The sequence below is a fragment of the Somniosus microcephalus genome, chromosome 5 (assembly GCF_052327205.1).
Source record: "Somniosus microcephalus isolate GS21.2 chromosome 5, FLI_Smic_1.0, whole genome shotgun sequence".
Lineage (NCBI taxonomy): Eukaryota > Metazoa > Chordata > Chondrichthyes > Squaliformes > Somniosidae > Somniosus > Somniosus microcephalus.
In genome coordinates, this window is record NC_140991.1 from 128,551,287 (window position 1) to 128,578,224 (window position 26,938).

Sequence of the window (26,938 nt, forward strand, 5' to 3'; positions counted from 1 at the left end):
AGAGAAGCTAGGGTTGCTCTCCTTAGAGCAGAGGTTAACCAGAGATTTAATTGAGGTGTTCAAAATCATGAAGGGTTTTTGATAGAGTAAATAAGGAGAAACTATTTCCAGTGGCAGAAGGGTCAATAAACAGAGGACACAGATTTAAGGTAATTGGCAAAAGAACCAGAGGGGAGATGAGAATTTTTTTTATGATGATCTGGAATGCACTGCCTGAAAGGGTGGTGGAAGCAGATTCAACAATAACTTTCAAAATGTAATAAAATAAATACTTGAAGGGGAAAAATTTGCAGAGCTATGGGGAAAGGCAAGGAAATGGAATTAATTAGACAGCTCTTTCAAAGATCTGGCACAGGCACAATGGGCCGGACTAGAGAAACTAGGGCACATTCATTAGAGCAGAAAAGGTCAAGAGGCTAAAAAGGAGAACCGATAGAGCTGTTCAAAACTGTGTGGTTAGGAGAATTGTGTGTGTGTTTTTTTTTCTCTCTTTTTATAAACATTGAGACATGTTTCCCACACTTCTTCTCTCAGCCCTTGCCCTCTCTCCCAGAACCACGATAGGGTTCCCCCTGTCCTCACCTTCTACCCACCAGTCTCCACATTCAACGGATCATCCTCTGCCATTTCCGCCACCTTCAGTGTGATGCCACCATTAAACACATCTTCCCCTTTCAGCATTCCGAAGGGACTATTTCCTCCGCGACACCCTGGTCCACTCTTTAATCACCCCTAACACTCCCTCCCCTTCCCACAGCACCTCATCTTTCGGTTAGGCACTTTACAGCCTTCCAGACTCCGAGTCCAACAATTTCAGATCATAACCACTACTCTCATTTTTTTGGACAGCAGCTGCTAGTACTATTTACATCTCCTCTACACCCATCTTTTATTTCTTTACTTGTCCCATTACCACCCCCTTTTGCCTGGCACCATCATCCCTTTTGTCATTTAATCACTCCTGCCTTCCACCTTATCACAGACCTTCCCTTTTTTTCTTTCCTCCCCTCTCCCTGCCTCTGTACTTGCTTAAAACATCTCTAACTTTTTCCAGTTCTGATGAAAGGTCATTGGCCTGAAACGTTAACTCTGTTTCTCTCTCCACAGATGCTGCCGGACCTGCTGAGTATTTCCAGCATTTTGAGTTTTTTTTTCAGGTTTCCAGCATCCACGGTATTTTGCTTTTGTTATAAAGACATGTAATGCACACCAGACACAGTTATGGAAGCAGGATCATAATCATAATCATCATAATCAACTTTATTGTCATTGTTAGTGCACAAGTGCAGTACAACGAAATGTAGGCTTGCGGCTCCCGAGAGTGTCCGTTTAGATTAAGACATTTAAACATTCAACATACATTTGGCTTGTAATACATTAACATAAACATAACCATAATAAAGTGCATTGGCAGATGTGCAGGCTTTAGAGTTTATTTGTGGAGTTCAGTAGGATGACAGCCCTGGGAAAGAAGCTGTTCCTAAATCTGGTCGTACGGGTACGAATGCATCTGTAGCGTCTCCCAGATGGCAGGAGGGCGAACAGACTGTGGCTGGGGTGGGTAGGGTCTTTGATGATGGTCTGTGACCTCCGTAAACAGCGTTTCTGGTATATGTGCTCTATGGTCGGTAGCCGGGTGCCGGTAATGCGTTGGGCAGTTTTGACTACCCGCTGCAGGGCTTTCCGGTCATAGTAGCTACAGCTGCCATACCATACTGTGATACAGTTTGTCAGGATGCTCTCTATTGTGCAGCGGTAAAAGTTAGAGAGGATCAGGGGTGACAGGTTACATCCCTTCAGCCTCCTTAGGAAATATAGGCGCTGCTGGGCCTTCTTCACCAGAGAGGAGGTATTGAGGGACCAGGAGAGGTCTTCCGTGATGTGGACTCCGAGGAACTTAAAGCTGTCCACCCTTTCCACCACAGCCCCATTGATGTGAATGGGGGTGTGACTTCCGCCTTTAGACTTCCTGAAGTCCACAATGATTTCTTTGGTTTTCTTGATGTTAAGGGCCAGGTTGTTGTCGGCGCACCACTTCACGAGATGCTGGACCTCCTCCCTGTAGGCTGACTCATCGTTGTTGGTGATCTGGCCTACTACTGTGGTATCATCCGCAAACTTGATGGTGTTGGAACCATGAACAGCCACACAGTCGTGGGTGAAGAGGGAGTAGAGGAGGGGGATCAGCACACATCCTTGTGGGGCCCCCGTGTTCAGGGTCGGGGGGGGGGGGGGTGGGGTGTGGTTACCTAATTTGACAGACTGGGGTCTGTTTGTTAGGAAGTCCAGGGTCCAGTTGCAGAGGGAAGTGTTCAGGCCAAGAGTGTGGAGTTTGGTGGCCAGCTTGTTGGGGACGATAGTGTTGAGTGCTGAGCTGTAGTCTATGAACAGCATTCTGATGTAGGTCTCTTTACCATCTAAGTGATTTAGTGCAGGGTGTAGAGCAGTTGTGATTGCATCCTCCGTTGATCTGTTTGCACGATAGGCAAACTGGTGTTGGTCAAGAGAGGCGGGAACACTGGCTTTGATGTGAGCCAGGACCAGTCTCTCGAAACACTTCATTATGATGGGTGTGAGTGCGACAGGTCGATAGTCGTTCAGGCACGTCACAGCCTGCTTTTAATAGGGAAATAGCTAAATATTTGAAGAAAATTTTGAAAGATCAAGGTAATGGGACTAAGTAAATTGCTCTTTCAGGCAGCTGGCACAAGCACGATGGGCTGAATGGTCTCCTATTGAGCTGCAAAATTCCATGATTCTGTACTATTTATGAATGACATTGGTAGTGTTATCTAGCATTCACTGTGCTTACTGGATTGAGAGGTATGGTGAGAACTTGGCAATCAAATGTATGGCTAATCAGTTCCTCTCATCAAAGATACTAAATCAATGAAAAAGAAATAAAACAGGCTGAACTTGCATGGGAACTCATGGAGTAATACCACTGCAGCTTTATGACCATGGCAGATAGTAGGGTAAAATAACTGGCTAGCTGCCACCGAGTGTCACTTGGGCACCTTGAGAAACAGTCTTAAAGGGATATTGCCTCTATGGTCCCTGTTGCAAGTTTCTAAAACAAATGGGTAACTTAAGGAAAGCTTAGTATAAACATTTACAATTATACAGCTACCAAGAGAATTTGTAGATAAACGACCTACAAGTATACTTTGTACTTACAGTCACCTTTCCTCGTCCGTCCTTTTTTTCAATTTCCAGTGCCTTTTTGATGACAAACTCTTTCCATTCAGAGGGTTTTAGTTTTGCTCCTTCATAATTGAGAATATCTGGATGGTGCTTTTCCTGGAAAGAACTGCTAGATTACCAAAATGTCATCCTACCAACATACATTAATTTTGATAATTTGGTACAGTACTAGTCAAGAAAAATGCTTCTTGCTCAAGCAGTTGAGTACTTTGTACTTCTTTATACTGCCAGCATCACACTTTGGAGGCTTGGACACCTTCTGATTAGCCAAAGTACAGATCAACAACTACTTGCATTTATATAGCACTTTTACGCAGTAAAAAGGCCCAAGGCGCTTCACACGAGCGTTTGACACTGAGCCACATAAGGAGATATTAGGACAAGTGAGGTCACAGAGGTAGGTTTTAAGGAGCGTCTTAAAGGAGAGGGAAGCAGAGAGGAGCGATTTAGGGAGTGGATTCCAGAGGAATTGGGGACTAGCCAGCTGAAGGCACGACCGCCAATGGCGGAGAAATGAAAATCGGGGATGCACACGAGGCCAGAATTGGAGAAGCGCAGAGATCTCGGAGGGTTGTAGCACTGGAGGAGGTTGCAGTGATAGGGAGGAGGCGAGGCCATGGGGGGGGTGGGGGAAACGACTTTAAAACTGAGGCATTGCCGGACCAGGAGCTAATGTAGGTTAGCGAGCAGAGGCGATTGGTGAACGGGACTGTGTGAGAGTTAGGATACGGGCAGCAGAGTTTTGGATGATCAGTAATAATGTTTTCTGTGAAATTCTTTGCTGATTCATGGCTCCCACCCACTTAGAGACTTAAACAGGAGGGTCACTGAGTGGAAAAGCAGATTATGAGGAGCAATCTCTCAGATCATGACACTTTTATTTTAAATAGCCAGTTGAGAAAGTACTTTGCATTAAAGCATTTCCAATCCATACAGTAGTGTCCTCCTTTAGTACAATACTCCATAATTGCAACAACTGTAATCACAATCAAATTCACCAAGTTTTTATTCTTAGGGTTCTATTCATCAGTGACTATATACTTACCAGATAATTTGCCATGTGTTTAGTTCCAAGGAGGTGGGGGAGAAACCAGGTGAGTTCTGATTTACAGTGGCACAATTTACAGACAAACTGTGGATTTGTCTTTTGGTCATAATGATATTCAACCACATAGTCAAGACCTACAGATTTAAGAATAAGCATCAAAAAACATCCTCCATAGAGACTACTTCCTTTAACATGAGCAAAGCTCAGCTAAAAGACCGTGTCCGTTCTATTTCCCGCACTTCTGCTCTCACCCCTTCCCCTCCCTCCCAGAACCATGATAGGGTTCCCCTTGTCCTCACCTTTCACCCCACCAGCCTCCACATTCAACGGATCATCCTCCGCCATTTCCAACGTGATCCCACCACAAAACACATCTTCCCCTCACCTCCCCTTTCAGCATTCCGAAGGGACTGCTCCCTCCGCGACACACTGGTCCACTCCTCAATCACCCCCAACAGCCCTTCTCCTTCACCTGGCACCTTCCCGTGCAAGCGCAGGAGATGCAACACATGCCCTTTTACCTCCTCCCTTCCCACTGTCCGGGGCACCAAACACCCCTTCCAGGTGAAACAGTGATTTACTTGTACTTCTTGCAATTTAATATACTGTATTCGCTGCTCACGATGCGGTCTCCTCTACATTGGGGAGACCAAATGCAGATTGGGCGACCGCTTTGCGGAACACCTCCGTTCAGTCCGTAAGGGTGACCCTGAGCTTCCGGTCGCCTGTCACTTTAATTCTCCACTTCACTCCCACTCTGATCTCGCTGTCCTTGGCCTAATACATTGTTCTAATGAAGCTCAACGTAAGCTCGAGGAACAGCACCTCATCTTTCGATTGGACACTTTACAGCCTGCTGGACGCAACATGGAGTTCAACAATTTCAGATAATAATCCCTGCCCCCATTTTTCATGCAGTATGATTTTGCCATTCCCATTTGCAACATTTTCACAGCATGTTCTTTCAATTCCTTCCTCCCCTCCTAAACCCCTCCCCTCCTGCCTCTGCACCTGCTTAAAATGTTACATTTCCAGCTTTTTCCAGTTCTGATGATGGGTCCCAGACCTGAAACGTTAACCCTGTTTCTCACTCCACGGATGCTGCCTGGCCTACTGAGTATTTCCAGCATTTTCTGTTGTTATTTCAGCTAAAAGACGCATGCCTTGAAATTACATTGTATGAATATTAGTATTTTAATATTTAATGCTGTTGTATGAAATTATTTTGTCCATTATTTTAAAATAAAAAGGTTAACTTTAAGGAGTAAGTATTTAAAACAGAGACATAACCACAAAAAAGCTGTGTGGCATCAGTTATATTTTTTTCAATATGGTAAATGTACTTAAATTTTGTGTTCATGGAAACAGTGTGAAAATTAGGAACTTGAGACAGAACTACAGTGGCCTGTTAGCTGCCAGTAACAATCTGGGTTCTGATGAAAGGTACATATTCAAATATCGTAGCCTATCTTTCGCTTCACAGCTGTGGACTGACCGGCTATGTATTTTCAGCATTTTCAATCTTTGTTTCAGAATTCCAGCATTTGCTGTTGTCCTTTTTATTGTACAGATCAAGCCACATTGCTACAGTATCTTGTGCTACATGTTTCCTCCTCCAGATATCCCTCCATAGAGCAAGGTTGATAGAAAGTGATGCTTTTTTTCCCCCACCCAGGAGATCAGACTTACAAGTACTAATTAAGTGTATTCCTTTCAATACTATTAAAGTGAGTAATTTATACAGCAGGCATTTCATTAAATATTTTCAACAATAATCAATAGTTGATTTATTTTTTTGTTAATAGATTGGGGACTCAAGGTTGGCTGGGATCTATTCTCCATAAGAAAATAATACCGACGGTTTGATAAATAGTTATATGCAATGAAAAACAAATAGTGTTAGGTTTAGTTTCTTACAATTCTAAATTCTGGAACTAGATGAGGAATAGCCGATTAAAATTTTCTAACAAATTAGATCTTTGTCAACAAGACACACTGACTAGCATATTTACTGAAGTTGAAAAGAGAAATGGGATTTTGTTTTATTCAACTTTTTGTGTATTTAACTAATTGTGTGGTTTTTCATATAAAACACACCAAAAAACAGTATACTTACAGCTCATACTGTAAATATATATATTGAAAAACATACCAAGTACAGCCTTGTTTAGCTTCATTTTACTGAGATGATCTTCAACAGTTCTGGTCTCCATAGTAACTCCTTCAGCATTGTGAACTAGAATCCAAAATTTGTACATCATTAATTCTGCTACACATTTATAAAACAAATCACAGCAGGGATAACTCTGACCATGTGATAATGCATTGCAAGTATTACGATACATACATACATTTATTTTTAAAATACATTATGGAATTTCATTAATTCTACCTTTTCCAAATCTTAAATTTCTTTACTGACATAAAAATACATTACTTTCAGCTTAACCAAGTTCCTTGTTGATTTTCTATCATTACCATGATCACACTTTAGAAAAGATACCAGAAAATATTTATTTTTATTTTTATAAATCACTATTATAATCCTAGCAGCAATTTAAAAAGCCAAATATTTAAAGCTTCCCCAACAAGCAGTTCATCTGTGCCATGTACATAGGCTTTGTTTTATTCTTTTTCACCAATTTTCTCTTCTTCCTTGAAGGCATCAACTCCTTGCTGGGGCATGGTTCCATGGGTGCTGGCTGCCCTCTGGTACCTTGCCTAAGAGGCCATTATTCAAGTGGATTCATTTATCGACATCCTTGCTTTGACTGAAACTTGGCTTGCGGGTGGTGACACCTTGCTCCTTACGGAAGCTTCCTCACCTGGATATACCACTTGTTCTGCCCAAACCATCATGGTGGCAGCATAGCTTTCATCACCATGTCACACCACGGTCTTTCTTCCCCCACATAACTGCTCTGGTACCTTCTCCTCCTTCAAGCACCTCACCCTGTTCCACCCCTCTTACCTCCTTTAAAATACCACCTCCCTCCAAGCCCTATCCTAGGTTTCTCTGTGAAACAGTCTCCCTGCTTTCCTCCCTCAGCCTCTGGACCAAACAACTTCCTCATCATTGATGATTGAAATCTCCAGCTCATCTCCCCTTCCACCCTCACCTCTGAGTTCATCACTCTCCCGTTCAGCCTTTGGCTCAGTGGTAACACTCCTGCCCCCGAGTCAGGTCGTGGGTTCAAGCCCCACTCCAAAGACTTGAGCACATAATCCAGGCTGACACCCAAGTGCAGTACTAAGGGAGTGTTGAACGGTTAAAACGTTACACTGAGGCCTCGTCTGCCCTCTCGGGTGGATATAAAAGGATCCCATGGCACTATTCGAAGAAGAGCAGGGGAATTCTCCAGGTGTCCTGGCCAGTATTTATCCTTCAACAAACTAAGAGAGATGATATGCTCATGTATCTCATTACTTTTTGTGGAACCTTGCTATGTGCAAATTGGCTGCTGCGCTTTCCTGCATTACAACAGGGCCTACACAGTTCGAAAGTACTTAATTGGCTATACAGCGCTTTGGGACGTCCTGAAGTTGTGAAAGGCACTATATAAATGCAAGTCCTTTTCCTTACTCCCATTTGCCCCTTGGAATAAAAAATTCTCCAAGTTACTTACAACTACATTTACAACTCCCAACTGCCTAACCTTAAACCCTCCATTTGCTATACCTGTACAGCTGCCAATTTGCTCAACCAATTTCTCACCTCTACTTTTGAAGCCCTTTTCCCCAACAAAACCTTGACCATCTCCCAGCCCAGTCAATCCATATGGTATAACCTCCGTCATCTTTCCCTCAAGTGCAAGGGGCATATCACATGCAACTGGTTTAGCCATCCATTACCAGATCTGGCTGGAACACATCAAGTTCTACCAGGTCTCACTCTCCTTTGCCAAAACCACTACCCTTGGATCATGCTGGAGGGCAAAGATAATCTCAGGCTTCTTTTCTCCATTACCTCCAGCATGTGCTCTCGGAGCTCATCTTGTCCATGAGCCCCACCTCCTGCTCCTTCAATCCCATTCCCACTAAACTATTGCCCAACTAATTTCCCTTTCTGGCCTCTATGCTAGACAAAACAGGGTTCCCTCTCCTCAGGTACTGTCCCCTGCCCTTTCAAAACTGCCATCAACCCCTTCTCAAAAAATCCACCCTCCACCCCTCTGTCCTTGCAAACTAGCACCCTATTTCTAACCTCCCTTTCCTCTCCAAAGTCCATCAACATGTTGTTGCCTCTCAGGTCCAGGGCCATGTCTCCCACAACTCCCTGTTTGAATTCTTCAAATCAGGTTTGTGCTCCTCCTACAGCACCAAAATAGCCCCAACCAAAGTCCAAATGACATTCTCTATGATTGTGATCACGGTGCATTATGCCTCCTTGACCTCACTGCAGCCTTGACACAGTCAACATAAGAAATAGGAGCAGGAGTAGGCCAATCGGCCCCTCGAGCCTGCTCCGCCATTCAATAAGATCATGGCTGATCTGATCCTAACCACCAATCTACTATCACAGAACCATCTCCTGAATCTAACAGAATTAAACACACGAAATAGGAGCAGGATCAGGCTACACGGCCCCTGGGCCTGCTCCGCTACCCACAGGGCCATGACCGATCCGAACCTAGACTCATGTCCAAATTCCTGCCAGCTCCCCGTAACCCTCTATTCCCTTTACTTCTAGGAAACTGTCTATTTCTGTTTTAAATTTATGTAATGATGTAGCTTCTACAGCTTTTTGGGGCAGCATATTCCATGGACCTACCACCCTCTGAGTGAAGTAGTTCCTCCTCATCTCAGTTTTGAAAGAGCAGCCCCTTATTCTAAGACTATGCCCCCTAGTTCTAGTTTCACCTATCATCGGGAACATTCTCCCCGCATCCACCCGATCCAACCCCTTCACAATCTTATATGTTTCAATAAGATCGCCTCTCATTCTTCTGAACTCCAATGAGTAGAGTCCCAATCTACTCAACCTCTCTTCATATGTCCATCCCCTCATCCCCGGGATTAACCGAGTGAACCTTCTTTGTACTGACTCGAGAGCAAGTATGTCTTTTCTTAAGTATGGACACCAAAACTGTATGCAGTATTCCAGGTGCGGTCTCACCAATACCTTGTACAACTGAAGCAATACCTCCCTATTTTTATATTCTATCTCCCTAGCAATGAAAGCCAACATTCCATTGGCCTTCTTAATCACTTGCTGCACCTGAATACTAACCTTTTGAGTTTCGTGCACCAGGACCCCCAGCTCCCTTTGTACTTCAGTACTTTCCAGTTTCTTGCCATTAAGATAATAACTTGCTCTACGATTTTTCCTGCCAAAGTGCATAACCTCACACTTTCCAGTATTGTATTCCATCTGCCAAATCTCTGCCCACTTACTTAGCCTGTCTATGTCCCCTTGCAGGATTTTTATGTCCTCCTCACTCACTACTTTCCCCCCCATCTTAGCATCATCTGCAAACTTTGATGTTACACTCGGTCCCCTCCTCCAAATCGTTAATATAGATTGTAAAGAGTTGGGGACCCAGCACTGACCCCTGCGGAACACCACTAGTTACTGATTGCCAGTCTGAGAATGAACCACTTATCCCAACTCTCTGCCTTCTGTTAGATAGCCAATCCTCTATCCATGCCAGAATATTACCCCCAATCCTGTGATTTTTTATCTTAAGCAATCTTTTGTGTGGCACCTTATCAAATGCCTTTTGGAAGTCTAAATACACTACGTCCACTGGTTCCCCTTTATCCACCCTATATGTTACTTCCTCAAAGAACTCCAGCAAATTTGTCAAACATGACTTCCCCTTCATAAAACCATGCTGACTTTGTCCTATTAAATTATGATTACCCAAATGTCCTGTTACCGTCTCCTTAATAATGGACTCCAAAATTTTACCTACCACAGATGTTAGGCTAACCGGTCTATAGTTTCCAGCCTTCTGTCTACTGCCCTTTTTAAATAAGGGTGTTACATTAGCAGTTTTCCAGTCTGCCGGGACCTTTGCCGAGTCCAGGGAGTTTTGGAAAATTATTACCAATGCATCCACAATCCCTACCGCCACTTCCCTCAAGACCCTAAGATGTAAGCCATCCGGTCCAGGTGATTTATCCGCCTTGAGTCCCATTATTTTACCGAGTACCACTTCCTTAGTGATTTTGATCGTGTTTAGCTCCTCCCCCCCTATAGCCCCCTGTTTGTCCAGTGTTGGGATATTCTTAGTGTCCTCTACTGTAAAGACTGATACAAAATATTCAGTGTTTTTGCCATCTCTATATTTCCCACCATTAATTTCCCGGTCTCATCCTCCAAGGGACCAACATTTACTTTAGCCACACTTTTTCTTTTTATATAACTATAAAAACTCTTACTATCTGTTTTTATATTTTTTGCTAATTCACTTTCATAATCTATCTTCCCTTTCTTAATTAATATTTTTGTTATTTTTTGCTGTCTTTTAAAGTTTTCCCAATCCTCTATCCTCCCACTAGATTTGGCTACCTTATATGCCCTTGTTTTTAGTCGAATACTATCCTTAATTTCTTTACTTATAGCCACGGATGGCTGTCTTTTCTTTTACACCCTTTTCTTCTCAGTGGAATATATATTTTTTTGGAAGTTGTAAAATAACTCCTTAAATGTACACCACTGATCATGTATCGTCTTACCCTTTAATCTATTTTCCCAATCCACTCTACTCAATTCCGTTCTCATACCTTCATAGTCTCCTTTATTCAAGCTTAGCACGCTTGTTTGAGATCCAACCTTCTCACCCTCTAATTGAATATGGAATTCAACCATGTTATGGTCACTCATTCCAAGGGGATCCTTTACTAGGACATTTTTAATTAATCCTGTCTCGTTACACAGGACCAGATCCAAGGTTGCTTGCCCCCTGGTCGGTTCAGTTACATACTGCTCAAGAAACCCATCCCTAATACACTCAATGAACTCATCCTCAAGGCAGCCCTGCCCAATTTGATTTGTCCAATTAATATGATAGTTAAAATCCCCCATAATTATAGATGTTCCCTTATTACAAGCCTCAACTATTTCCTGATTGATACTCCGTCCAACAGAGTTGCAACTGTTCGGAGGCCTATAGACTACGCCCACTAGTGTTTTTTTCCCCTTATTATTCCTTACCTCCACCCAAACTCTTTCATTATCCTGATCTTTTGACCCAATATCATTTCTCGGTATTACAGTGATTCCTTCCTTTATTAACATAGCCACTCCACCTCCCCTTCCTTCCTGCCTGTCCTTCCTGATCGTTAAATAACCTGGTATGTTTAATTCCCAGGCATTGTCACCCTGCAGCCATGTTTCTGTAATGGCCACAAGATCATACCCATATGTAGTTATTTGTGCCATTAACTCGTCTATTTTGTTACGAATGCTACGTGCATTCAGATAGAGAACTTTCAAATATGTTTTGTGACACTTAGTTCCTGCTTTTGCCCTTTTTATGACTTTACCTTTTACTCCATACCTTCTGCCCCTTCCTGACACACTCTGGTTTTTAATTTCCCCACTGCTACCTAAGTCTATGACCTTCTCTGTTGTCATTTTTATTATTTGCTCTCTAGGAACTTCCCCCCCACTAGTTAGTTTAAAGCCCTCTCTACAGCCCTAGTTATATGATCCGCCAGGACTCTAGCCCCAGCACTGGCCAAGTGAAGCCCGTCCCAACAGAACAGCTCCCTCCTGCCCCAGTACTGGTGCCAGTGTCCCAGGAAGCAAAACCCATTTCTCCCACACCAGTCTTTGAGCCACGCATTTAACTCTCTAATTTTATTTGTCCTAGCCAACTTCGCTCGTGGCTCAGGTAATAATCCAGAGATTATTACCCTTGAGGTTCTGTCTTTTAATTTGACCCCTAGCTGCTCATACTCCTTTAACAGAACCGGCTTCCTAGTCCTATGTCGTTTGTACCAACATGGACCATGACAACTGGATCCACCCCCTCCCACTGCAAGTTTCTTTCCAGCCCAGAGGAGATGTCCTTAACCCTGGCACCGGGTAGGCAACACAGCCTACGGGACTCTTGCTCTCGGCTGCAGAGAACTCTATCTATCCCCCTAATACTACTATCCCCTACCACTACAACATTTCTATTTACTCCCCCCTCGTGAATGGCCCCCCGTTCCACGGTGCTGTGGCCAGGTTGCTCATCCTCCCTGCAGTCCCTGCTCCTGTCCCCACAGGGAGTAAGAACCTCGAACCTGATGGACAAGAACAAGGGCTGCGGCTCCTCCAACACTACCTCCTGGATCCCCGTACCTGCCTCACTCGTAGTCACACCATCCTGTCCCTGACCATGGGCTACATCTGAATTAATTAACTTCATAGGTGTGACCATCTCCTGAAACACAGAGTCCAGGAACTTCTCCCCCTCCCTGATGTGTCGCAGTGTCTGAAGCTCAGACTCCAGCTCATCAACACGGAGCTGGAGTTCCTGTAGCAGCAGACACTTGTCACAGACGTAATCACCGTGAGCCTCAATGGGGTTCACCGGCTCCTACATCTCGCAACAGTAACACATCACCTGCTCCATTCTATGTAATTAATTACATTTTTTGTTAGTTATGGACACCCTCTGCCCGATTATAGATGCTAGTATCCCCTTTAATTTATTGGATTTAAATTAAATCAATCCCTCTAATTACACCAGTTAAATGGTTCACCAACAGTCACTCTGCACCAGAAAGGCCTTATTAACTGCAACCCACAGAGTTAAAGTTTGAAAAGAGCACCTAACACCCCACTTACCCAAACTCACAGCACTCTCTGCTGACCTCACACTCAGTGCTTGCTCGCACTAGCAATGGTCTTTTTATACTGTTTGTTTGTTTACAGCCAAATGAGTCACCCCTGCTGATTGGTTAGAAAACTGGTTTTCACTGCCTGCTGTGCCAATTTACTCCTACTGCAGTGTAACCTTGTTTTACTCTTCTTAAACCAACAGAATCCCAAATACTTAACTTTTCCCCTTTACTTAAACTGCTTAAGTAATCTTATCAAGAATGATTTAAAGAGAAATAACAATTAAAGAACTCTCACACTTACCCAAACTCACAGCACTCTCTGCTGACCTCACACTCAGTGCTTGCTCGCACTAGCAACCTTCTGTAACATCTTTCCTCCATTGTCTAGCTCAGTGGGGCTGAGCCATACTTAGTTCCACTCAATCCAATTGTAGTCAGAGCATATCTACCAATGGTTTTTCTCCACACCCACCCACCATCACCTCAGATCCCCCTCAAGGATGCATTCTTGGCCTACTCCTCTTCCTCATGAACAAGGTGCCCCATGGCAACATCATTCAGACATAGGGTCAGCTTCCATATGAACACAGATGACACCCAACTCTACCTCGACCATGTCGCTCAATGCCTCCCCCTGCCTCTGTGCCGTTATTATTATTTCAATGTTCTCCTGGCTGGTCTCCCACCTTCCATAAACTTGAGCTCATCCAAAACTCTGCTGCCCCAATACGAACTCCTTATGTGCCTGGGTGTCAAATGTTGTTTGACAACGTTACTGTGAAGCACCTTGGGACATTTTGCTCTCACCAAGAGACCGCCACCCGCGCCCCCCCCCCCCCCCCCAGGTCACTGTCTCACATTGATCCAGACTGTCTACAACCTCAGTGTCTCAAACAATCTAGAGCTGAGCATCCAACCCCACATCCTCTCCATCGCAATGCTGCAGCATTATACACTTCTGTATAAAACATTATTCTGTAGCAGCTTCAGAAAGTATATTTGGGTATCTATCCCTTTAACAAGGGATTCTAATCAAATGACTATGTTTTCTGAAGTGTCTAACATGCCTAGATGCAATTACACTAGGCCCATTATATCCATGTATCCTGCTGCAAATGCTATAAACATTTTAAAGCTGACAGCTATGTAAATCAGTATGAAATTCTGAGAAAATCTATATAGCCCCAATCTTCCCACAGAGAAGAGATTTCATTTTAATAGTCCCTACAGATCTGTTATTGCAAAGAAAAAGATGTTTCCCTGGAACTGTGAACTTTAGGCCTGTGGATCAGATGAGGAAAAAAGATTATGCAACATTTATGAAGGGGTGATTACACACAATTTTATGTATTTACCCCTACAATAATGTTCCCCTTTAACTTTTAGTTCCTCTCAATGCATGAGCATTTGTCTTCTCTGGTAGACCACCACATATAACAGCAAGAGTACGAGTTATTTTAAATCTGACCCTGTAAGCAGGATTTTGGGCATGTTGTTGCACAAGTACAATCAAAAAGAACGCATTTGCAAATTATTAGAAGGGAAACACTAGCTACCTCATTAGGTATCTTCCTTTGATATGCAGTATTTAGCATCTTCTCAAAATCTCAGGAAGAATTTTATTCTTCTCCCCAAACAAAAGCCCATATAGCTTAATTTGGCCTTCCAGGACAGTTCCCATCATCCTCTTGTATGTTATGTTATTCACAGAACATGATTCCCTATACAGGCAAGTTCTTGATCTTTGCTAGGGAGTTATGAAAAAGTTATAGGAGAAGGCTAGTAGCTTTTTATACAGGGAGGGTAGCACTAAAAAAGTCACTGTTCACAAACCGCCAACAGCCATGTGACATGGAAGAGAATGCAATTAAAAACGGTTGGGGAAGGATACGGATTGATATTTACGGCCTGAAAAAAAAAGCGATGCTATGAACTGTATCCATTAAAATAATGTGCTAAGTGGGACTGTCCTAAACTAGTGCTGTGACATGAAGGCTCAAACTATAATCGAATATGGTCTATTTGGTTCAATGATAGATGCGGAAGGTAAAATTGTTCCTTGAAATTACATCCTGCTAACTTGTTGCGACTTATCTAACAACATACCCTTGTATGTTAAACTGACTCAGTTAAGTTTATAAATATTGATTTGCTGTTATATTTGGACATTACCACTTCTGTTTTTATATCACTGAAATCTATAATGATTTTTCAAATAAGGAAAATGAAAACTGAAAAGATTCTCAAGCCACTAGAATATTGCGAGATTAGTTATAAATTATTTGCCTTCACCAGATTAGCAGGGTAACTTCAAAAGATTTTTTTCAAATTAAAGTGCTGCATAATTCAAATCCTTTAATGCGATTACAACAAATTTAGCAAAAAACTAACCCAATTCCTCACCAGAGTTTTAACAGTTGCAGCAATTTATGACCTTCATTTCTTATCTTCCAAAATTTCTATCTTCTGATGCTTTTTTTTCTTTAAAAATTGTAAGCTGGTTTGGTAAATTTCTAATTATGTCCAGCAGTTCCAATTTTAAAAACTGGGCAAAGTGGGTAAAACTCTTGTTATTTTTTAGAGTGTAATTTTTTCAGATTGCAAAGTTTTTTTTAACAGCCAAAATTAAATATTTATAGTACTCAAATAAGTTTAAAGTATGAGTAAAAAATTGCCCCAAAAAGCCAGGTAAAAGGTGGTTGGGACTGGATGCAGAGTAAAAGAACATTCTTTACAAACATTAATGGAACACTGTAGGTAACATTTTTTGGTGTTTAAGCCAGCATTGTGTTTTGTAAAGATTCTGACATGACGCCTTCGTCGGGTCTCACATTACTGCAAGAATTCATTTGTTAATTTCATTTTGCTCAGCTAGATGTTGGATATGCGCAGAGATCTGTCGCCATGCTTAGGAGTTTCCAAACCAAACTGAGAAATTCATACATTCGTTATGTAGTACGACTCTCTCCAACTGGACACACACCACCTACCTGAAGAAGAGGGTTTAGGCGTGGGTTGGTAGAACCAAGCTTAGGGTCTCCCAAGTGTACATAGGGTATTGCTCATATGAAAGTGACTAAAACTGCACAGCTTACCAGCACAAAGCACTGGGAAGCTTTCGCTGGTTGTCCAACTCGGATAATGCCCAACCCATTAGGGCACTGGCTTGCAGGGTTATCTGGAAACGAATGGGAAGAGTCACAGCCCCCAGGTTTACTCCTCCAAGTCTCTTCAATGAGCCAGGCTGGATGGTAGATCATCTATTGCGCCGTGGACCTGCCTGGCTCAAGGATCGGATACCAAGTCTACCACAGAGGATCGACTAGGTTCCAATCTCCCATCACCAGGCATGCCATCCTGAACCATCTCAACCTCAAAGAGATCATGTTTACCTCCTCCTCTCCCCTCCCTCATTAGGTGGTCATTAAACTACTGACAAGCAAGGGTTTGAGGCCTTGTTAAGATGGACAGCAGGTACCAGTAACTCCTCCTGAGCAACATAGTGAGCAGCACAATTCACCATAAGTTGTACGAGTTCATTTCTATCTCTTCAGGCACAATACCTCATCAAACCAATTAATTAAGGTATTGGAAACTGTACCCAGAAAGAATAAAGATGGTGTCAGATGATGATGTTTATGCTTGCAAAATGTTTTGCTGCAGAAGTTGAATAGAAGAAGTGATCATCTTTCATTATACAGCACCAACTTACTCCTTCACACACTGATCTTTGAGGGAATGCTGTGGATGCAGTAGCAGTGGTAACAGCTTAGACAGTTCTAAGCTATACCAAACACGACATTGCATCCAAAACTCCTCAGGACAACAATGCACGCAAAGGGACGAACACCCGGAATTCAGCTTCAGTGAAACCTAGACCATCTGAACTGATATTTTAGGTTTCTTGACTGTTTCAGTTCACCACCTTCCTGAACATCAGAAACCCAAATAAGTTTAGCTTTAACCACATGAAGCCAAAGACCAAAGTGCTGACCTTTATGCCTTCATTTAAAGACCTACTTCTTCAGCTCCGGTGCCAGTGCAGGTGCTTTATCTAAGACGATTGAAGAATAAAACAAGATGGACTGGGCCATCAAAATTGAAGCTCCAAACACAGGGCATTAGTGACTGATATATTGTTGTTTGCTTGATTACTTTTGGTGCATCAGATTGCATAATGTGTGTGAGAGTAAATGAGATATTCTGGGTTTTGTTTTAGGACTTAGTGAGAAATTCTGTCAGGTGCGTCATCTGCAGCCACCATGACCCCAAACAGACCCCCTTTACCATCACTCCACCACTCCCACCAAGGAGGCTAGTAAGCAGAGGAGCTCCATCATGAAAATATCCATGATGCTTAGTATCAGACTCGACTTATTTTATGTTGCAATAGGGGTTCCGTTCAGAAATAATAATAATGCATCATATTCTGTTAACCTGCACTTGTCAGAGTTAAACCATGGCCTATATATAAAATAGCTTGTAATGCTTTCATTCAGTTATTACAAGGCACACTAATTACACTGAAAACTGTATTAACTTTGAAGCCAGCAATAATATTTCAGCACTGTAATATTAATTACAGTTATACTTTTAAACAATTGATCAGTGTTGTTTAGATATATCTTAGTAAATAAAACAATATTGAGCATTTTGCAAACTGAAATACTAATTATTTCACATAACAGTTCCCATCAGTTTTGTGGAGAGGATGCCAGGACAATTATTAATTTACTTTTGAGGACCCAACTTAAATACTTTGAAAAGCTGCCCACAAAAACAAATATCACAATTAGAAATGTTTAAAAATCTGCACTTATTTTTTATAAATGCAAGTCAATACTGTATTAACTTTTCTAGGCACTTTCCTAAAATACCTGCCTTAACTACCTGAATAAAGAAGACATCACCACTATCTTATTTTCTTCTCTCAATGTACTAAAGCATAGATAGGGACCATTACAGTACTATCTAAAGACACACCGATACTGCAACTCCACCAGGCATAACTACCCAAGTTAAGATACATTGCTGGTGAAAGATTACAATTTATTTTTCTAGAAATTGAGGTACCAGATTTAGTTCCAGGTTTTTATTTTTGCATAACTGCAGTGTAAATTATCCTTAGTGACAGTGATCACATTTTACCCATACAATTTTTTGTTATTGTGAAAATTAAAAATAGCCCATGTTATAGACAGAATTATTCTTCCTCACAAACACATCTACCTCCAATCTGTAAAACCTCCATTAGGTGGCTTTGCCCAGCTGTCCGATATTGATGCTGGAATGCAACAGCACTACCAGCAAGAAATCAAAGGAATGTTAACCCAGCTTTCATAGAGTAAGATAACAGGCTTGCTTAACGAGTGATGATAGAACCTTTTCACTTACATCTTCAATATCACTCCTTTGTTTTCTCTCTTACAAGAGCATTGAATCTCAGCACCATTACTGAACTAAAAGAGACACACCAATACAAGCAGCAAGCTAGGCAGAATTGGGCACACTTGTAGTTCATGTTCCAAAGAAATCTATTCCAACGTTCAAGTAATCCAATCTCTCCAAATGCCCATTAATACAATCTGTGGTAAGGTCTCCCGATATCTTGATAGGTAAAGGTTTTGCCCAGAAGGTCACAAATTTGATTCCTAGTCTGTGCTTAATTCATTCATCTCAACCACAGCACTTGAATTGGCCTTGGGTAGGGAAGAAAATAAATCAGAAACTAGCCAGAACTCCTACTCCAGATGAGTTCATGCATCAGTGCTGAACATGTGGTGCGTAGACGTGGGGCAAGGACAGTATTGGACTTGGCTGTGATGCCTTCCAGGGTAAAATAGTCTGTCAACACTCACAGTCCAGGCTCACACATGAAGTATGGACACTTGAATGAGGCGACAGAAGGCCGATGACACCAACTATACCTCAGCAGTAATTCATAGTTTCTGGGAGAGAATGGAAAAAAGGGAAAAAAACATTGGGAAGTCTATCTGGAACATACGGTCTAACATCAATATGCTTTTCCTGGGCCTTATACCATATCCCACTATGTACTCTTGCCGAAAGGATGGACTAGAGGATATCTGCAATGAATAACCACCTTGTTGTCACTCAGCAAAAGGTGAAGTGCAACTCAAAATTGAGACTTCCTAGAAAAGTTGTGTTGTTGGAGACAATGGGCCAATAAGAGTGGAGAACAGTATTATAGCATCCCATTTAGTTTAGTAGTTCTCAAAAGATTGACCACGCAGTAATATTTTGGAAATTAAATTTGTTGCATTCTTTCAGTACATGCAACAAAATCAGATGTCCCAATTACTGTATTTTTCATTGTTGTCAACCACCTTATGAAAGGTATTCTCAGAATTATTAAAACAAAAAGTTATAGATGTTCATTAGTTTTAATAAACACCAACAGTTGAAATTAAACCTCACATCATGAAGATTTTACATGTGTAACATCTGTAGAGATGGGAACAGGATCCACAAGGAATCCTGCAATACTTACCATTCCATTTTAAGGCTGCTTCAATCTGCCATAATGATGTTTGGAGAGAATCAACCAGGAAAGGGAACAGAAAATGTTAGCGAGATTGTTTCTGTTGGGACATAAAACTGAAACATTTCATTAAAATGCGCCTTTTGCAAATTTTGCTCTGAAGGCCACCATTTCACTGCTTGCTTAAATTAAGGAAACCTGTGGCTGCTCTGCAAAAATGCAAGAATACAAACAGGGGTCAACAGTAACACACAGCTGACTGCATAAAGCAAGTGGATATAGAGACTGTGCACGGAAGGCTGGTGGTTACAGCTACAAACTGACGAACCCAACCTCTGCAATGTTTCTACAATAATGAGACATGCCTCTGCACTGTTCTGTGGAAGTGAAAATTTTGGATCAATTACTTAGAAAGCATCCAATTAAAAAGTTGGTGTCAACCCCAGGCAAAGTTTGGAATTTTCTGACCGTGCAGAAAATAAAAAGCCTCAACATCATTTTAGAAGAAAGGTCTATTTCAGAACATCACTTTAATAAAAATTTCACCCAGTACTATTTGAAATTATTGAATGATTGTACAGATTTGAGAGATTATTTTATGACAAATTGCTGACTACTTGATCATAAGATTCCTTCTTTACATAATTCTGGTTTAAATATTCTAGTGCTATCCATGATTCAATCTTAAAGGGAACAAACTTAGACTTATTTAATTGAAGTTTTCATGGCAATCTCAGTTTATTTTAGTGTATAGGATTTTTTAAAATAAATTATTGAATGTACATTACCTATACTGGTTTGCAGTTACATAATCTCTACTTCCCCACAGGGACAAATCTTACAAAAAACGTTTTTCTGCCAGGATAATCATATACAGTATAGTAGTGTATATAGTGCTTTCATCATTGAAAAGTTGATTAAGTTGGCAGAATTTAATTTTACTTTGAGTGTTGTCAATTTGAACCTTTCAGCCAACAAATGTAATTCTTGCAGGTTCCACCAAATTCCCATGATAACGATATTCCAAGCCAGCACAAATATTTCTCCCACTGATGGTTGCCTCTTACTAAGCTGGTGGACAATGGCCATATCGAAGGACACCACACAATATATGCTTCTGGAGTGTAGGTGTTTACTGCATTTGTTATGGTGATAATTAGTTAGAATCATCTTCCACTATAACAAAGGGCAAGGTACATCAAAAATGAAATGCAACATTTTTAGGGAGCCAATTAAGTTTTAACCAAGGTTAAACATCATTTAGTATTGTTAATGAACTTTGCAATCTTTTTGTTGTTGAGTGCTCTCAACCGTCTGTGTAGGGAGAAGACAGATTAATGTTTTTTTTTTGTTTTTTTTTTTTGAGGTCACTAATAAAGGTAGATAACGGAGTGTCTATGGATATTATCTATGTGGACTTCCAGTAGGCACTCAATAAGGTTCCACACAAGAGGTTAACAGCAAAAATGGAATTGGAGGTAGCCTTTTGACTTGGGTTGGAAATTGGCTGGGAGGTAGGAGACAGAGGGTCGGTACTTTGATTGGTAGGATGTGACAAGTAGTGCTCCCCAGGGGTTTGTTCTGGGGGCTCAACCTTTCACCCTATTTATTAATGACTTGGATGAAGGAATAGTTATATATTCAAGTTTGCAGATGACACGAAGTTAGGAGGGACAGTAAGTAGTGCAAAGGGACATAGACAGATTAAGTGAGTGGGCAAAAGTACAGCAAATGGAGTTCAATGTGGGCAAGTGCGAGGTCATCCACTTTGTACCCAAGAAAGATAAATCGGAGTATTTTCTTAATGGTGAGAAACTAGGAACTATAGAGGAGCAGATTTTGAGTGTCCAAGTACATGAATAATTAAAAGCCAATAGACAAGATACAAAAAGTAATCAAAAAGGCTAATGAAATGTTGGCCTATAGCTCAAGGGGGCTGGAATACAAAAGCGAGGAAGTAATGCTTCAGTTGCATCGAGCCTTGGTCACACACCATCTGGAGCACTGCGTTCGGTTCTGGGCACCGCACCTCAGGATGGATATATTGGCCTTGGAGGGGGTGCAGCGCAGATTCACCAGAATGATACCAGGGCTGAAAGGGTTCAATTATGAAGTCAGGTTGTATAAATTTGGCTTGTATTCCCTCGAGTAAAGAAGATTGAGGGGTAATCTGATAGAGCTGTTTAAAATGTTAAAAGGATTTGGTCGGGTAGATACGGATAAACTATTTCCTCTGGTGGGGGAAATCAAGAACAAGGGGATATAATCTTAAAATTAGAGAGCTAGGCCATTCAGGAACAAAATCAGGAAGCACTTTTTCTACACAAAGGGTAGTAGAAAATTGGATATCTTTTCCAAAAGGCTGTGAATGCTAGGATAATTGGAGCTTTCAAGACCGAGATAGATAGATTTTTGTTAGGCAAGGGTATCAAGAGCAAAGGTGGAAAATGGAGTTGAAGTGCCGATCAGCCATGATCTAAGTGAATGGCGGAACAGGCTCGAGGGGCTAACTGGCCTACTCCTGTTCCTAATGTTCCATGGCAGGAATTGGTTTTCCAGAATTTTCACAAATGTGATGGTGACAAACTCAGGTCAGTCAATATATAGTGCGGGGCTTACTGAGTTCCTTTAACATTTAACCATTTCTCACTCAGCAGCTTATGATTCACATTCACTGTTGTATAATTTAGGGTCAGAAAGGGTTAGTATACTAAGTCTCAAAGTAATGCTCCCAAATCAGTTTCAACTTCACATGTTCAAAAATATTACTTTTGGTATGCCATAAGATGTGGATATTTCCTTCAGGTATTTGTCCTGAATAGATCCACAAAGTGAGTTAAACCCCTAGTGGCCCTGACCTGGATGGATTCATACTGCACTAAACTATGCTGACTGGGTACGATACAATCTACTTTATGAAGGGCAATTCATAGAAAAAGCATTGCCACCAAGACATGGATTGCATTTTATTTCATAGACTGTAGATTTTGTTTTCATATTCATTTTAACAGCGTGGTGATTTTTTTCTTTGAGAACACTGTAACCCTCAGGAGGGAAAAACCATCAACCTTTTTGTTCCTTAAAATCATTGTACTGCACTGCAAATTAAGGCCAAAGCACTAAAGTTGAATTCAAAGAGGTGTCCCATTTCCAAGAGGGGTTTAGGACTCTATAGGCTACAACTAATTTGATGAGAAAAATAAGCCCATCTTCACAGTTGTTTTAAAATAAAAGTGGAGTTAAATCTGATTACTTTAAAATTTGTTTTTAAAATAAAACTCATACATCTCCCTGTGCCGTGGATTTCATGCTGGTGTGAAACTGGTTTAAACCTTTAAAAAGCACAGCAATAGTTTTCTGCAGTAACATTAACACATTTTACATATAAAGCACTGGTAATTACCAATGCACAATAAAAAATTTAGACCATGTGCGCTAATTTGTAAGCACCAATAAACTGATTTTCCACAGGAAAGACTCAGTCATTGCTCTGTCAAGATGTTTGACATTCAGCATTTTAACAGTCTTGCACAATATTTTGTTCAGCCTCAATGAGATTATAGATGCAAAAAAATTCAGAGCTCAGCAAAGTATTTTATGTAGCTCAGCAACCCAGGTCACCTCCTCATATGGTCATTAATAATTAGGGTTGCTGAGAGGTAGCTGATGCACATCAAGGAAAATCCAGCCTTGTATTCAGTGAAGACACTCCTCTTCTTTTCTCCCTCCCTAAAAGTCCATAACGTCCTCCTCTGTTGGAAAGGCTGGACCGTCTACCCATGAAGATCTTCAGATGCTCTTATCACTGCTCCTTGATCAACCGACTAAAAGGCATATCAAGGATGCAGGCAGATACCTCTCTCAGCAGGTTCTTACTCCTTCTGCTGACAATTCAACGAAGATTGGCAAATCTGATGTGTATGGGAAGCCTGAGTGTGAGTGTCTGTCAAGAATGGGATTTAAATTTGGGTGTCCCTGTTTCTTTATGGAAACCTTCAAACCTCTAAATTTAACAAGAGAAATAGATGGTATGGCTACCAGTCCAGACTTCAATGGCATGACCATTTTTCATGGTCAAATCATATCCACCAAAAGATATTTTGGTGGCCAAAGTAGAACACTTTACAAAGCTGTCATTTATTCTGGGTTAGAAAATGCAGAAGAAATGATTTACACTCATATAAACTTGAAGGTTAGATTGGTCTTGAAACATACTCCCAAGAAATACATTGTGAAATGTAGTAATTCAATGAAATGTAAACGTTTTGTGCAAATTAGCAAAAACAATTCCAGCGTTTGAATGCAGTGCTGAGTGATATTCACTTGGTGAATGCTTTGGTAGATTACTGGGAAATAAAAATTGTGATCTATATAGTAATACAACCCTGTTCAAAGCAGTTCTTTTGCATATTTTGTGCAGTCACAGGTTACTTTGAGTTAAACAGCCAATGGTAATTAGAAAACACCAATTTAAAAATGTAAAGTTGACAGCCAAAATTGTGGCAAAATTTTAGCCCCATCAGAGTAATTTAACTGCAGGCAATCTGAAATTATAATACCATGACTCATTTGATTTAGTGGATGAATGTAGGTTCTATTGAATTCTATGAGATTTGTGTTTTGCTGTAATGAAAGTCATAAAAAAGGTGCACTAACTCTGCCACAGGCATACACATGATTACGACATCTGTAATAAAATGCTCCCAACATTTTGTTACATTACTGTTGTAAGCAATGAGAGCAACCTCAGCTACACCAAAAAAATCTCAGTAAAGTGTGGTGCTGTTATTCTTAGTTTTTAAAATCAGCTAGAGGGATTTATTTGAGATTTGAAAGTGCAGTATACCCTTTAAACTCATGCCACACAGGTGCGAGTCATCAATCAAGCAATTCTTTAAAATGGGGAGAGTAAATTCTCAAACCTGGGATAACACTTCCAAGTGTTCAATGTTTTATTCTAAAAAAACTTCCCAACTTCAATACACACCCTAACCCAGCACAGCCCAAATAATTATCTTCAAAAGCTATTTTGTTGGTCTGGAGTTGCTAGGCAACTGAACATGCAACTAGTGTCACAAAGTCTAGAGATTCTTTTTGCACAGGCCGTAAGCTCACGTGCAAGTCTGTGTTTGAGATATCAAGCAGGAGCAGCCACTTCGAAATGACATTTATTTTCTTCTGGATGTTAATTTTAGTCAAATAGTTTTGTACCATAGATTTTTTTTACAAACATTTCTCACAGTAGTTCTCTGAAAGTACATACTTACAGTACTATATCAGAAAATTATAAAAACTTTAAAAAACTAGGTCCTAAGAATTCCTAAAGTAAGAGTGTACAACAAATCTAGGAAAACTAGAGAAATATGTTCAGAATGAATTCAGTTAATCCACTTAAACTATCAATAAAAACTGTAGCAAAATGCAAGGACCATTTAATTTAGAGAAGTATATAGAACAGCAGGTAAGCTTTGCACGCCAAGTACAATGAAACCTCAATTATTATGCCCCATAAATGGAGGGAAATTTACTGCAAGATAACTAAGAGTCCTGAGCATTCCTATTTTACTAACGATTGTTCTATCAAATGCTGGCGGCCCTAACTGGTCAGCCCCATTGATCGCTGTCATAATCGGAAATATTTGCTTTCTGTTCACACACATCATAAAAAATACTCCAGTGCTGTACAGTTTCTTTAGAATAATAAATGAAGATTCTCAAAATAAGGTTGACTAAGGTTGTAATCTGGTAACCCAGAATGGCACATTTGCTATCAATGGATTTACTTTTTTTCTGATTTCAATGCAAGATTGTCTTCTCTACCTGAATGAGAGGTTCTATTTTTAAGCAGATTTACTGGCAGCCCTAAATCCCACTGGTCCTCTGACCCACCTGACTTTAGCTACTCTCCCAACATCAACTCCCATGAACATTTTTACAAATAATCAAAGAAAGCAGATAATGACTATGTGGATAATCAAGGTTCCACGGTATTTGAAAGTGTATAACAGTACTGATACATCACTCTATTTTCTAAGAGCATATTTACTGTTGAAATTTACGAGTAAAGTTATCAGCATGCTTTAACAGAGGGAAGTGTTTAATTATAGTGTCACTGAAACTGTTCTTACCTTTTTGTGCTTAAAGCCAAGGAAATGCATCTGGAGATTCATAGCAGATGTGCAAACTACTTTGCAAATCTAGAATAAAAATATATTTTTTTCAATATCAAATGATAAATTAAAAATATAGAATTAAAATCTTTAGGCATGAAACATTTCACTAGATTATACTACAAGTTTCTATAAGTGAAGTAGGTCAACTGTTAGCATCTTTGGGATTAAAAAAATTAAATATTGCTCACATCTCCAAAGTGGATAACAGGATGTTCCAGAGAAAAGGTCAGTGTTTTTAAAAAATTGTTTAACTAAAGGGAGAAAAGCACTAAACATATAGATTAGGTTATTTTAAATGAAAATAAACTGAAAGCTAAACTAAGAACAAGAAAAAATTGGGAAACAAAGACAAAACAGCACCGACTCATTCTGGTTTAGTTCCACAGGGACAGCAGGGGTGCCTCGACCAAGTGGTTAGATACGGGGTGTCAGCACTCACTTCGAAGTTTTTTTAAATTAAGTATGTCAGCTGTGGCTCAGTTGGTAGCACACTCGCCTCAGAGTCAAAATGTTGTGGGTTCCAGTCCCACTCCAGGGATTTGAGCACATAAAGTTAGGCTGACACTCCAGTGCAGTACTGAGGGAGTGCTATACTGTCGGAAGTGCCGTCTTTCGGATGAGACGTTAAACTGAGGCCCCGTCTGTGCTCTCAGATGTAAAAGATCCCATGGCACTATTTCGAAGCGCAGGGGAGTTATCCCCGGTGTCCTGGCCAAAGTTTATCCCTCAACCAATGTAACAAAACAGATTATCACATTGCTGTCTGTGGGAGCTTGCTGTGTGCAAATTGGCTGCCACGTTTCCCACATTACAACAGTGACTCCACTTCAAAAGTACTTCATTGGCTGTAAAGCGCTTTGAGACGTCTGGTGGGCGTGAAAGGCACTATATAAATGCAAGTGTTTCTTCTTTCTTTCTAAGTTTACAGATTTCTGAGGTTTATTCTAAGAAAGGCTAAAGTGGGTAAATACATCACTTACTGTGGTAGCATGGGACAGGCTCAATGGGCCAGCTGGTCTTTTCCTGTCCTCCATTTTGGTTTGCTAATACTGAGTCATATAGGCCTGGTTTATGCTGTTAGCGGATTTTGTAGAGGGTAATGTTGGACCATGCTAAACAATTTCAACTTTATTCACAAACCATATTATATGAAACATTTGGCCCCAAATTACATTCAGTCTAAAAAGATACTTACACATCACTTTCTACCCAAAATTCCTCTGTCCAGTT

At 40.9% G+C, this 26,938-nt stretch overlaps 1 protein-coding gene across 6 annotated transcripts in view; it reads right to left on the reverse strand.

Moving 5' to 3' along the window:
- LOC147117315 (uncharacterized) overlaps positions 1–26,938 on the reverse strand; it is a 109,158-nt gene that overhangs the window by 77,155 nt on the left and 5,065 nt on the right. For all 6 annotated transcript variants that reach the window (XM_085988225.1, XM_085988228.1, XM_085988227.1 and 3 more), the window contains exons 3-7: positions 25,664–25,732; positions 19,545–19,569; positions 6,405–6,488; positions 4,250–4,386; positions 3,178–3,300 (exon numbers count right to left, since the gene is read on the reverse strand). In XM_085988225.1, the coding sequence (XP_085844351.1) occupies positions 3,178–3,300; positions 4,250–4,386; positions 6,405–6,488; positions 19,545–19,569; positions 25,664–25,732 (438 nt within the window). The remainder of the gene's footprint in view (positions 1–3,177; positions 3,301–4,249; positions 4,387–6,404; positions 6,489–19,544; positions 19,570–25,663; positions 25,733–26,938) is intronic.